General features: G+C 35.4%; 1 protein-coding gene across 1 annotated transcript; it reads right to left on the bottom strand.

Annotated features, from left to right (window-relative positions):
• Positions 1–6454: 6454 nt before the first annotated feature.
• LOC139867700 (uncharacterized) lies at positions 6455–12762 on the bottom strand. Its single transcript, XM_071856064.1, has 11 exons — positions 12423–12762; positions 11121–12085; positions 10778–10867; positions 10226–10684; positions 9948–10062; positions 9700–9861; positions 7648–7886; positions 7467–7560; positions 7315–7358; positions 6997–7227; positions 6455–6907 (listed from the first exon to the last, which is right to left on the bottom strand). Exons 1-10 carry the CDS (start codon positions 12601–12603, stop codon positions 7012–7014), a joined length of 2565 nt encoding a protein of 854 aa, XP_071712165.1. The 5' UTR covers positions 12604–12762; the 3' UTR covers positions 6455–6907; positions 6997–7011.
• Between the last annotated feature and the right edge of the window lie 1413 nt (positions 12763–14175).

The raw sequence follows: 14175 nt of genomic DNA, 5'->3' as shown, positions 1-14175 counted from the left end.
CACTCGAATTGCAGAATATCCATTACCAAGAAATTTAGGGATTCCGTCAATTGGTGTTTATGATGGAACAACTGATCCAGAGGATTTTCTTACTATGTTTGAGGGTGTTATGCGATTGCAACATTGGAAAGATGAAACTGCATGTCATATGTTTCCTATGGTGCTGCAGAAAATGGCACGAGAGTGGTTTGCAAGTCTTCCACCTAGGAGTATTACCAGTTTCCTTGATTTAAGAGCAAAGCTTGTGATGCAATACCAAAGTCTGAGAAGTTGCACGCTGTCGCATCTTGATGCACATGAAATAACAATGCATTAGAATGAATCACTAAGCAATTTTATGAAACGCTACACCATCGAGTGTCAAAAAAATACCTGATATACCAGAATCTCAGCTTGTTTCAGGTTTCATTGTTTGCCTTGATCAGCGCCGCTTTGCAAGCTTGATTCATGCGTTGAGATATGATGTCCCAAAAACATTACACCAAGCATTGATTGTTGCACAAAAGCATTTAAGGGCTGGTGAAATGGGACATCCAAGAGTTGATGATTACCAGAGGAATTATAGGCAGCAGAGCGGAGGACGAAACATGAATGACAATTATCAGAGACAACGTGGGTTTGACAACAGTTATCAAAGGCAACAACATGGTTGGCGGGGCAATAATCACCCAAACGACAAATACCATTATCGAAAACCATTAAACAGGCATCCACTCATCATGGCTTTAACAAAAACTCCAAAAGAGATCTTATTCACCGAGTCTATTAAAGAAACCTTTAATCCTCCACCACCAATGGAGGAGCGACAAGGACCACAGAGTGATAGATGGTGTGATTTCCACGAGGCATACGGACATGACACTGCCAATTGAAAGTCATTGATGAGGGAGATTATTGCTAAGATCAAAGCAGGAGAACTGAATCACTTATTGCCAGGAAAGCAATACAGGAGGAATGATCCAAATAAGCGTTTTGCTTGGCAAAGAAGGGTGCGTCACAGTGGACGGCGTGATTGGAACAGAATAGAGGAGAGAAAAGATGAAAGGGATCCAACCCCTGAAAAACACATCAAGGTTGTTTGGAATGAGGGGAACGAGTATGAGTCAGACGGAGAACGCAGGACGGAGCAATGAATGTATGCTCCCATTGTATCTCATACTATTCCAAATTGGCGTCTGTTAGAGGAGCCCGTGGTTATCTCAGCTGTAATTGCGAACAAGCGCATTACCAGAATCTATACTGATACAGGTAGTGATGCAGATATCTTATATTTGGATTGTTTCTGAGATTATCCGTTCAGTGTGAAAGACAGATTATGCTACACAAACTTGAAGATTGCTGGCATTACGAGAGAATCAGTGAAGACAGTTGGTAAGATTAAACTGGATGTAATGTTGGGAGCACATCCTATGGTCAGAACATAAATCGTAGACTTCACAATCCTTGATGGCAGATCAAGGTTCAATGCTCTATTCGGAAGAAGAAAACTTCGCAAATTTGAAGCAATTTCTTCGACACCACATGCGGAATTAAGATTCCCTACTCCAAATGGCATTGCTGTAGTGCACTCTGAGTATGTGGGACCGGCAAGAGAAATGTCAGTTGTTTATGAAGAGCAGGAGAAATATGTCAGGGGTGGACCGTCAAGGCAGTTATTTAGCAGAAATGATGTGATGGGGTATTTCAAGCCACCCAAAATGTGGGAGCCTTAGACCCATAACGTAAGACGCTGCACGGAGAGCACACTGTTAAACATGAATTGTGCAGTGCAGTTTGTTAAACATATTTTTTATTTCAACAGTTCAAATAAGCACAATACATTTTTTTATAGTTTTCTGGATAGGCCTGATAACCCTATCCTTACGAAGATGTTACAAAAAAAAAAAAAAAAAAAAAAAAAAAAAAAAAAAAATTGTAAGTGCAGCAGTTGAATATCAATGATATTTTCTCTTTTTTTTACACGCAAAGTGATACGCGTTACGAATGTAGAACATGGCATTCTTACCTACCCACATAAGGCAAGGCATTTTTATGCCCCCGATGGTAGAGACTCTTGTGTCAACATTATAGATACAAGGGATCGGCTAGCGTGAGCTAGAGAACACCGAGGCAAAAATACGATATCTCTTAAATGTCATGACATACAAAATGATTTATCCCAATTGCATAAATCCATCTATATGAAAAACAGAAAAGTTCGAACATAAAATACAAGTGTATTTTGAAAGCCGCACAATGCCTAAGCGCAACACGCGAAACGGAACACTGATAATTCTTTAATAACATATTTACAGACTTATCATTTTTATGATACATTGATTAACATAAAGGCATCAGGGTTGATTCAATATTTATTTCAAAATTTGATTTTAAATAGTCAACACATCTTTACAAATAAATCTTATTACGCAGCACGGAGAACGAATAACATATTGATACATTCGCCAAGCGAAAATAGTTAAAGCATACATGTTTTATCAACAAGCTAATGTGAAGCAAGCATATAATTTTGATAAATCATATACATTATGAACATATAATAGCAAAAATTATTGAGTTGATAAATTCATCATTATAACATCGGCAATTGATGAAATGACTTTTGTCGGAGAACGGACAACGGATACAGATTTGGTACATATGCCATGTCAAAATCAATTTAAGGCAAAAATCTTTTATATCATATGGCATATGGTATCCAAGCTTCTATTATTAACAATAGTTAGACACATATATAGTATCAAGCACATGTTAAGCATAAAGAAGCATGGCATATTCATGAGAAAGGAATCAAAATATGCATAAAGTAAACATACAGTCAAATCATAAATTGTTATTACAAGACAAGTTATCAAATGTTTTCAAATGGGAACTTCCAGGATGTCCTTAACAGAAACATCTTCTCTGCCACACACTTCCTCTAATGCAACAATCTTCAGGGTAGATACTTCCTCAATTATTGCCTGTAGCTTAGCCTCAGCATCAGGTTTGATGTGTTTGGAAATTGCAATTGGTAATGGGTCAGGCTTGTCTGGAAGAGTATTCACAATTCCCTCAACAACATCAGATATGTCTTTCTCAGTCGAAGCAACAAGATATCTATCGAAGGTACGGCCAACAAGATTAGAACTTAATATTCTCTACACAAGGGCAGGAAGGCCAACCTTCAAATCAATGAAATCCTTTTTAGAGGTAGCAGCAGCAACAGTGTTCTCTTCAGTAACACGCTTCTATATTTCCAACGTCTTCTTCAATTCTTCATTCTCCTTCAACAAGGCTTCTTTCTCTTCAATCACTTTCTCCTTTTCAACTCTCTCTGTAACACACTTACTCTCCACCAACCGCATTGTCTCATCCTTTTTCTTTGTAACATCTACTGCAATTTTTAACTTCAAGTTAACATCTTGTAAGTCAATCTCCAGCTTTTTCAACCTGGTGGAATTAGGAATGTCATTGGCAACAATAGCCTCTTGGGCCTCCTGCATTTTTAGGCCATGAACCACATGTCCTGACAAAAGAACCAAGGTTGCAGCAGTAGATTGATAACTCTCCTTATGAGTCATGGTGAAAAGGGAAGAAGATAACTCGGCAACTGGGTTGGCCTATAAAATTAAAAAGGGGAAAGTATAAAAGAAAAGTGTTATTTATCAAGAATCTGGTAACAAGTTTTCGCTGTGATTGATGTTGCACCTATTTTCGCTGCTGGTCGTGATATAATTTTACGGTTAGCAGGAATTTGTTAGTCGGAAATTGCATCCTTTTCTTGTTTTTTTCGAAATTCGGGGTTTTGATTTCGGTTTGAATATCTAAGGTTCTAATCTAATTTAGGGATGTGTAGCTTTAAAGTTCTATCAATGCTTGAATGGAAATACATATACATACATGACTCCTAAAATCTCTTTGTACACCCATACTTCCTTTTTTGTTTTCTGCTAAAATAAATCTCTAAGTTATAGATGGTTTTGATGGTGATGGTTTTGTTAATTTTGATGACTTTAAGAAGACGAGGGATCAACAGCATCAAAAATACATAAATGACTAGCATACAATATCTGACAAACATGAGGGACCAATGACATAATTTTATTTGACATGTGACCTGGAAATTTACATATTATAACAGGTTAAGTAAATACAATAGTACAACTTAAAAAGTTGAATGCATACAATAAGATCTTACGCAGTATTCTTGAGTTTATTTTTCAACGGAAAGTAGTGGAAAAGAAAGGGGATGATAGTGTTTTACTATCCTCCCTAATCCGTCCAAATATGGGCGGAGAGTGTTGTTAATGAAATATAAATGTATTATCCTTTCTAATCCTCTACTCTCTTCTCCTTTTCACTTAAAATAAAAACTCGAGAATCACTGTTATTTTTTAATCTGTCAGTTTCCTTTCCTTTCTATTATAAAAAAAACTGGAGAATGCATCCTTAAAGTTGCATGCATATTGCATACAATAGGTATTTAGTAAAAGTTTAATGTATTTTCAAACCATATTCCCTTTCAATATATGAAAAGATACATATAACGGATTATTATACTGATAAAGTTAAACGGTAGAAATTTAGAAAATGTAATGCTTTATTTTAAATACAAACATGGATTGAGCTTTCTTCCATCCACACGTCACGAGAGATGTGGGCAGTGCAACTGGCCCTTAGAAAAAGATTGTAAATAGCCATTATTTAATTTTTCAACAGCAAACATCTATTGTATACACATATTTTCTGAACTAAATAAAACGTTTGGATAGTCTAAAGATTATAAAATAAAATTGGTAATTAAATGTGTCCAAGGTTGTAAAAAATCTACCTCCTCTCAGGTTATTTGTATATTTTTGCTGGCAGTCAATTTTTATGTGGTGCAGAAAAAGTGTCAAACCATAATTCAAATTACCCAAAAGATCCTATAACATTGTACTAAAACGGTTAAAAGCAAACTCAGATCAAACTAAATGAAACAAGGACTACATTTTACTTTTTGTTTATAGCATTTAAACAACATCCCGGACTTCAGAAATTGCAATATGTAACACAAACTGAAATGAAATAATTACCAAATCGGATCACAAAACGTTTTTTTATGCAGATTATGTAGATAAGTAAGTGCTGCCCAATGATCCATGCATACGTATTGTGAAAAAGTAATACATGTATGCACCTATAGCTTAGCTGCAAAGCAGGACCGTAAAAGGAATGAGAAGTTTAAAGGAAGAAGTTTTCATGATGGCAGATGAAACAACACAAATTAACTTTTACATGTAAAAAAAAAACTAAATTTCTAGTGATTCAGCTAGACAAAAACTACCACAAGTAAAAGGTAGAACAACATATCTAACCATAGGATATATAAGGTCTCACCAACATCATACCTTTAAGAGGGCTGGGAAAAGGGTCAAAAACGGTCATGGGATGAAACGTACATGTTGTTGCGTACATCTGAGTAAAAATACTCTCCTTCCCAGTCAAAGACAATCTAATCCATTTAACCGTTTACATGAAGCAGGTATCAAACAAGCAAATTCTAAGATAACATGAACCCCAATACGATGTGAATCTTTAGCGACCCTATCTTAACAATATGTACCAAATTAACTAAAGAGCTATATTTCAGCCATATACCAAATTTTATGTAAATAAAATATCAATGATATCATGCTACTTCAAATTACTTAGACTAGAAGTAAAACCTAGGACAACAAAATGCAGGAAGTGGCTTGTAAAGATGCAACCATCATATCTGTTTTATTCTGAATCAGAAAATTTTGAAGCCAAAACTAAAACTTTCACCAATATGACTACAAAACCAACACACTGAAACAAACCTAAAACCTCTTGTATACACAATATTTAAATAGATACTCTTTTAGAAAAATTAAGATTTGTACGCCTAAAAATCTCATAGACACCTCTTAAATATTTGGTTCAAAAATAAACATGTTGCTCTTCATTTGTAGTCTCCAATCTCCCAATCCTAGTTCTGATTTTTATCTCTCAAGTTAACTGAACTGATTAAATGAAGTAACGGGCTCTTTACTTATATATTTTATGTACAATTCAACAAATTTGTTGAGATAATGCTCACACTACCACAAATCAAACCTTAAACCATTAATCAAATTGCTTAGAAACCTTAAGAAATGAAACATTAAATGGAAACCCAAAGTTTAAAGATCTTGCCCAACAACCTTCACATAAAGCGCATATAGAAAGGGAGTTTAAAGTTCTGCGTCAACCAGTGAATTTCATTATAGAAAGCACATAACTTATATCATCAAGATGCATAATATGCTGCAACAAATAGCAGATGATTTTCATGTCCATATCCAAGATCCACAGAAGAACCCTCAAAAGTTACTTCCAAAATATTATATCCTGATCCATCAGAGTTTTAAATATATATCTTACTATCTTATTATATTTTCCTTCAACCTGATTAAAACTCCAGACGAAATACAAAATAATAAGTAATAAAATCCACAACGTCTCCACAAGAATAACCAAAAGGGATGTCTAAAAGGCTTAGAAACTACATCAATTCTATCCCCTTGGATCAATATCTGAAAAACCTCCGATTTCAAGATTCACTTAAAAACACGAAAATCCACAACAATGTTCATAAATTGGAGATGCCTTATATTTTAGATAGATCCAACCAAATTCAGTCCTTACGTTGAACTTACCATCTTAGACTAAACTCCTTCCATAAGATTTACTTACATATCGGTCTCCGACTAAACGGGACAATCTAAAACTTAGCCCAACATATCATGTGTCCACTAAAACAAACCAATAAATAAAAGGAAAGGAAAGTCTAAAGAGAAAGATTTAAAGGATTAACGGCTTTCCTGCAGGGCAGCTGCAACGGTTCCAATAAGCAAATCATATCCAGCTGTTAAGTTGATACCTGAACACAATTCAATACAAAAAATGGCATCAAGAATACTAAACTAAAGATATTGGAGAAAGGTAACATATGTAATATACTCATTTTACCAGTACATATGTAGTCTAGTAGTGGTATCTACCACCATAAGATCGGCCACCGCCATAAGGACGATCAACACCATAACCATGACCACCGCCATAAGGCCGCTCACCGCCATAAGGCCGCTCACCGCCATACGGTCGCTCACCGCCATACGGTCGCTCACCGCCATATGGCTGCTCACCGCCATAAGGGCCCTCGCCACCATAAGGCCGGTCACCCCTGTAGTAAGATGAATACTGCAAGTAAAAAGATATTGGATGTTAAAATGGCAATATATAACGTTTAAAAGATTCACAAACATGAAAAAGAAAAAGAACAATCACATCATAGTTGTAATAATCACGTGAAGGTCCACCACTTCCACTTCCTAAATATCATAAAAAGTTCACTGAGTTAGTAAAGTAGGAGATAGAAAGATTAAAAATATACCACAAAAATCAGACTACAGATGAGCATTTTAGACTAAGGTTAGAACCTCGATAACGATTTCCAGAAACTGAAATCGATGGGTCAGAGTAATCCAAACGAGGTCGGGCTCTGCTAGACTCACTATAGCCAGGATCCTGGTCCTAAAGCCAAAAAGAAAGTCATATGGTATTAGAACATGATTTTCTTTTTCTAAGAAAAAGTAAAAAGAAATAAGTAGTGAACTTTACTGCATAATATGGACGTTTTACTCCACGTGAAGGATCATCATAAGTGTACGGGTCTTCATAGCGCCTCCCACTATAAGGTCTGTTGAACTGCTCTTCAGGATAAAAAGGTTGCCCTCTCATTGGCATATGATCACGATTCATATTAGCACCATGTCTCGGCCTATCAACATCGTATCTAGGTGGCATACTGCCTTGACTAGATGGCTGATGTGGACCCCGGAAATTATCCCACCTCCCTCCTGCATAAACAAATATGTAACTTGGAGAATGAAAGCAAATAAAAAATATAAATATATACATACATACACATACTGACATACGTGTGAATAGATACACATACGTAAGCATACGTGTGTACAGATACATACATACATGTGTATATACATATATATTTATATTTATATATGTATATATATATATATATGTGTGTGTGTGTGTGTGTGTGTGTGTAGTGTTTTAATCAAGAGGGATGCACTTTTTTGGGGGAAGTGATTTTTTTTCTTTTTTTTTTTTTGTTGAAATTTTTTTTTCAAACATTAAGATCAAATGAACATTTAAAAAGGAAACTTTGTGATAAATGTTATTATTTTGGCGTGAAAACGCTCGAAGATATATATAAATGATAACATGCATCATATGTAATGTTTTAATTAAAGTTTGTTTTTTAAGGGATTAAAAATTAGGGTTTAGAAATTAGGGTTTAGAAATTACGGTTTATAAATTAGGGTTTAGATTGAATTTTTAACACGAACGGTTTAGGGTTTGGGGTTTTGGGTACTCAAAACCCTAAACCCTAAACTCTAAATCGGGCTAAATTTTGGAAGAAAAAAAAACTTCACATAAGATGAAAATAAAAACGATGAATAAAAACTCTAATTAAAACATTAGTTGTTATCATTTATTTCTTCGAGTGTTTTCTCGCCAAAATAATAACATTCTTCACAAAGTGTCTTTTTTGAATGTTCATATTTTCATGTGATCTTAATGTTTGAAAAAACAAATTCAAAAAATAAAAATTACTTCTCCCCACTTCCCCCAAAAAAGTGCTTCCCTATTGATGATGACCCTATGTGTGTGTGTATGTATATGTATATATGTATATATATATATATGTATATATATGTATATATATGTATATATATGTATATATAAATATATATATATATATATATGCTTGTGTATCAGTGTTGTAAATCTCCTTATTTCTCCCCGAGTTCTCGTTTTAAGAAAGCAACCGAGACGAGATGTCCATCTCCCGAGATTTCCCGGTCAACGGGGTCAAACTTGGACAAAGCCACGATTTCTCTAATTTTTTTGCTCATTTCTCGGATTGTCTCGTAAAATATCGTAATTTCTCGAATTTCCTCACTCATTTCTCAGATTTTCTTGTAAATCTCGTAAAAATGTATATAAATATACATATATTTATTTATAGATACATAAATTTATACTAAAAAATAAAAAAGCCAACATAAGTCAAAGTCCGAGATCTCCCCGAGCTTTTTCCGAGATGACGAGATCTCCCCAAAAATGTCCAAACGAGATCTAACTGAGATCCGAGTTCTCCAACCTTGGTGTATATATATACATATATATATTATATATAAGCAGTATTGTAAAAAACCCGATTAATCCCCGACTAATCTCCGATTATTCCTTTGTAAGAACAATCCGTTTCGTTTTTCTAAAGGCCGTTTAATTAATCAGTCGACGTCGATTAATGGGTCAAAATCGGATTTCTTGATAAAAGTGAGTCAAAGTCAAAATTTGTTAACATTTTAAAATGAATTTACACAAGAGGTTTAGACTTTTGAACAAAATAAACGATTTTAGACAATTATGTTAAACTTTATGTTTATATTTACGGTTTTCTTCTATATTTACACATATAATTTGAAATATATAATTTAAATATATGAAAAGTACATTCGATTAATCCCCGAATTGCTGATTACTCCTTCCAAAGTCCCGACCGGTTAATCCCCAAATAGCGAATTTTGCAACCTTGTGTGTGAGTGTGTGTGAGTGTGTGTGTATTCAAAAAAGGGTTACCGAAATTATGTCTCCCTCTGAAAGGGGGATGAGGACCAGCAGGCGGGTAATCCTCTGCAAAACCCGATCTACTGGTTTGACCAGGTCCATGCTGATAAAAACCCCTGCCTCGTGGAAAGTTCATACGATTGGCAGGATGTGCACCTCTTCCAAAACCCCTCCCTGTAACACAAACAAACAATATTTTTTTTAAAAATGTAATTATAATTATTATATTTGTTTCTTTATCTTTATATGTATATGCATACCAGCTCTTGGAAAGGTGGCCCCACTTCCTTGACCAATTCGAAATCCTCCTGCTAATCCACCTTTTACAGCTTGCGTTTTTGGTAGAGGATTTGATAGCCTTGCTCTCACTTTCATCTATAATAACCAATATAATAATCAGCTTAACTCCAATAAACATAGTTGTAGAATACTAACGTAACATCGTCTTCAACAAAATCTCCAATTCTTCCCATCCCAAAAGTTACATAGAAAAATAAATACATACATAAATCAATCTAGAACTAATATGAAACCTTACCTTCTCATTGCCTAATTCTCTTTTATTTATTCCATCAATGCATGCAAGAGCATCTTCATGAGTAGTGAAATCAATAAACCCAAAATCCTTCCTTTTAGCATTCGACATGTTTCGTGCCAGCGTAACCCGCTGAATATGACCATAGCATTTTAAATGCTCCCTAACAATTTCTTCATCCCAATGAGGTGGCAGCCCATCAACAAAAACAGATTTGACCTGAGCCAAAACCTCAGGGTCCGGCTCACGCAAAGGTTCAGCAAACGCTACTTTCGCGGTCCTATCAGGATGGCCGAATATAACATCAGGTTTTTGAAGCCTTTTGTAAGCAAGCATAGCATCCGGGTGACCCGAAAACTCAAGAAACGCAAAACCACGACTCAACCCTTCGTGTTGTGTATCAGCAACAAGTGTGATCCTTTCAAGACCTTCAATCCCATATTCCTTTAGTTTTTGTCTTATCTGCACCGTGTTAACTATTCAAATGAGCTGAACATGAATGTGTAATAATCAAAGAAATAAAAAACTAAAAAAAAACAAAAAAAAAAAACTTACCGCTTCTTTTGTCCACGTATTGCAAATATTTCCCAAAAACAACGTGTCGTTATCCTCACTTGGTGCAGTTCCACATCGTTTGCCACGTATCTGCCAACAACTTCTAATTAGCAATTTAAAAAAAAAAAGTCAAAGTCAACCCATAAGTTATGCTCATCGTAAGACTTTTATCTCATTTTAAAAATTTAGGGAACAACTGGGTCTCGACCCAATCCGACCCGATTGGGTCCGACCCGTTTACCTACTAAAAAAATCTGACCCATTTGGGTTCGACCCAAACCCAACTCAACTCAACCCAATTGCCCATAAGCAATAAATAACAAACAGAAAGACAATAACTTACAACAGGATTTCTCATTTCTGCTAAAGCACGAGCAACTTGTTCCTTGTTAGCAAATCTAACAAACGCGTATCCTTTATTTTTATTACTCGGTAGCTCGATATGCATTCGAACTTCAACAACCTCTCCCGCATTTTTAAAAACTTTCTTAACGTCTTCTTCTGTTGCATCTCGATCCAATCCACCAACGAATATCTCAAATTCTTTCCTTCTTCTTCGATCCTCAGCAGCAGCAGCAATTTCTGCATGTTCCTCATCCAACCCTTTATCGTCAACAAACTCATCTTCATCATCCTTATTTTTTTCGCCATCACTTAAACACACTCGTTCTTGTGGATCTTCTTCTTTAAATTCCTCATCGTTATCTTTATACATATCAACCGGTTCTTCATTCTCCACCTCGAATTTTTCAATCTCCGTTTGAACTACAATTTCTTGATCCTCGACAACCTTTTCAACATCGTGTTCATCTTTTTCAACATCTTCTTCAGGTTCCTCATCCTCAAACGGTTCATCGTTATCTATCTCCTTACTTTCTTTCTCATCCACTCCCTCCTTTTCCAAACTCGGTTCCTCGACATTCAAACATTCCTCCACTTTATCTATATCTTCTTTCTCATCGGTTTTCACAACCTCATTACCTGCAACAATTTCAACATGCGGTTGAACATCATCTTTTTCTCCTTCCACATCTTTGATACTATCTTCACCACAAACAACATCATCATCCTCGTCTTTAATCGACACACCAACATCATCAGACTTTTCTTTTTCTTCTTCATTATTAGTATCATCTTCTTCTTCTTCATCATCTTCTTCTTCTAGTTTAACTGAAGCAGTCGGTGCAGCTTTCGGTTTTTTCCTTATTACAGTTCTTTTAACGACTTTCTTAACAGTCCTTTTACTTCCAGATTTAGTTGCAGGTGGTGTTACTTTCACTACATCATCATTTTCCTCTAATTTTAAATCTACAATTGCATGTATAACACCGTCAAAACAACTTTAAACCTATTAACTAATACTTATAGGGATTAATCTATCAAAATGTACTCGATATGTATCCAATTTCAACGATCCTATTGTACTATCAAAATTTCAATCTATGTTATTGTATGTCAAATCATATAACTTGTAAACCGTCACCAAAACAAGCTGGTTACCTAATTGGATACAGACAATAGCAATAATTAATCAGTTTAATGCATACAAAATAGTGAGTTAAGTTGGATACATAGTAAAACAATTAACCCTAATTAAAAGTATAAAAGCTAGCTTTTAACAGAAACTCGGATATAGAGGTTTTACCTGGTGTTTCTGGAGTGGTGGTGGTGGCAACGGCCTTTCCTCTACGTTTAGGGGTAACGGTGGCATCAGGTGGTGGTTGTGCGGCGGCAGGTGGTGGTTTTTTGGACGATGATTTCCGTGCCGGTGGGGTTTTTTTGACCGGAGGAGTTGATTTAGGGTTGTCTGCATTTCGAGTTCTCATAATGAAATTGGATTTTGATTAAGTATAACAAATTAATAAAATTATTTAATTAATACAGTAACAGAATTAGGAATTTGCCGATTTGGGATAGTTGATGAATTTTGACGTACGGAGAGTGAAATGGTTTTTGTGTATTTAGGTTGTGTACAAAAAGCTCAAAGGGGTGGAGACGTGGAATCCGTGTGAATGTGTGATGCTTAGGTGGTTATTTGGGTTTGGGTCTGATACGATACTCAGCAGTCAGCGCTAGAAGTCCAGAACTGAACATAAAAATCCAAAATCCAAAATCCTCAACTTTTACTGAGAGAATCATATAATCAGATTGTATAAGAAGTGGGGTGTAAACCATCAAGGTTCGAGCTCGGCTAGGCTCTCGAGCTTGTTCGAGCTTGAAATATGAAGCTCGAGTTCAAGCTCGTTTACTAAACAAGCTTCAAAATAAATTCAAACTCGGGTTCTAGCTCGTTTAGACAGCTCGAATCGAGCTTTTAACGAGTCGAGTATTTGAACCCCTAGTAAGAATCAACCAAACTATTTTATGTTCGATAATATATTATCTGAACATTTTTAATTCCATTTCAGTTTTGTGTTTAAAGACTTCCCAATTTAGAAACCGGTTTTGAAATGGGTTTTGGAATCAGTTTCTAAAGCCTTAAAATCGATTTTTAATTCCGTTTTTGTAGTAGTGACATCAATAGAGCTCAAATGAAAGGACCCGTCCTAATCCATCTGGACGAAGTCCATACCGATTATAAACGATTCACAACAGTTGATTACATCGCGAGGTATTTGACCTCTATATGATACATTTTACAAACATTGCATTCGTTTTTAAAAGACAAACTTCCTTTACATTGAAAGTTGACAGGCATGCATGCTATCTCATAATATATCTAAACTATAAACGACTTAATAATATTCTTGATGAACTCAACGACTCGAATGCAACGTCTTTTGAAATATGCCATTAATGACTCCAAGTAATATCCCTAAAATGAGCAAATGCACAGCGGAAGATTTCTTTCGTACCTGAGAATAAACATGCTTTAAAGTGTCAACCAAAAGGTTGGTGAGTTCATTAGTTTAACATAAATAATCATTTTCATCATTTTAATAGACCACAAGATTTTCATTTTTCATAAATATACGTCTCATGCATAGAGACAAAAATAATCATTCATATGGATTGAACACCTGGTAACCGACATTAACAATATGCATATAAGAATATCCTCTATCATTCCGGAAAATCCTTCGGACATGATAAAAACAACATCGAAGTACTAAAGCATCTGGTACTTTGGATGGGGTTCGTTAGGCCCAATAGATCTATCTTTAGGATTCGCGTCAATTAGGCGTGCACTAATTCTCAAAATTAGTGATGTTCCCTAATTCTTAGGTTACCAAGCAAAAAGGGGCATATTCGGCTTCGATCATTCAACCATATAATGTAGTTTCGATTACTTGTGTCTATTTCGTAAAACATTTATAAAAATTCCGCATGTATTCTCAGCCCAAAAATATAAAGGGTAAAAAGGCAAATGAAACTCACCATATTGTATTTTGTAGTAA

This window comes from Rutidosis leptorrhynchoides, chromosome 9, assembly GCF_046630445.1.
Source record: "Rutidosis leptorrhynchoides isolate AG116_Rl617_1_P2 chromosome 9, CSIRO_AGI_Rlap_v1, whole genome shotgun sequence".
Classification (NCBI taxonomy): Eukaryota; Viridiplantae; Streptophyta; class Magnoliopsida; order Asterales; family Asteraceae; genus Rutidosis; species Rutidosis leptorrhynchoides.
The sequence above is the reverse complement of the archived record's forward strand: the minus strand, read 5'-3'. Positions and strand labels throughout refer to the sequence as shown.

Bases quoted from the DNA above. Each gene is read 5' to 3' on its own strand.
- LOC139867700 (XM_071856064.1), bottom strand. From the start codon at position 12,603: ATGAGAACTCGAAATGCAGACAACCCTAAATCAACTCCTCCGGTCAAA. The intron at 12,086-12,422 runs GTAAAACCTCTA...ATGCAATTGTAG, and splicing joins CACCACTCCAGAAACACCAG to ATTTAAAATTAGAGGAAAAT. The intron at 10,685-10,777 runs GTAAGTTTTTTT...AACACGGTGCAG, and splicing joins ATACGTGGACAAAAGAAGCG to ATAAGACAAAAACTAAAGGA.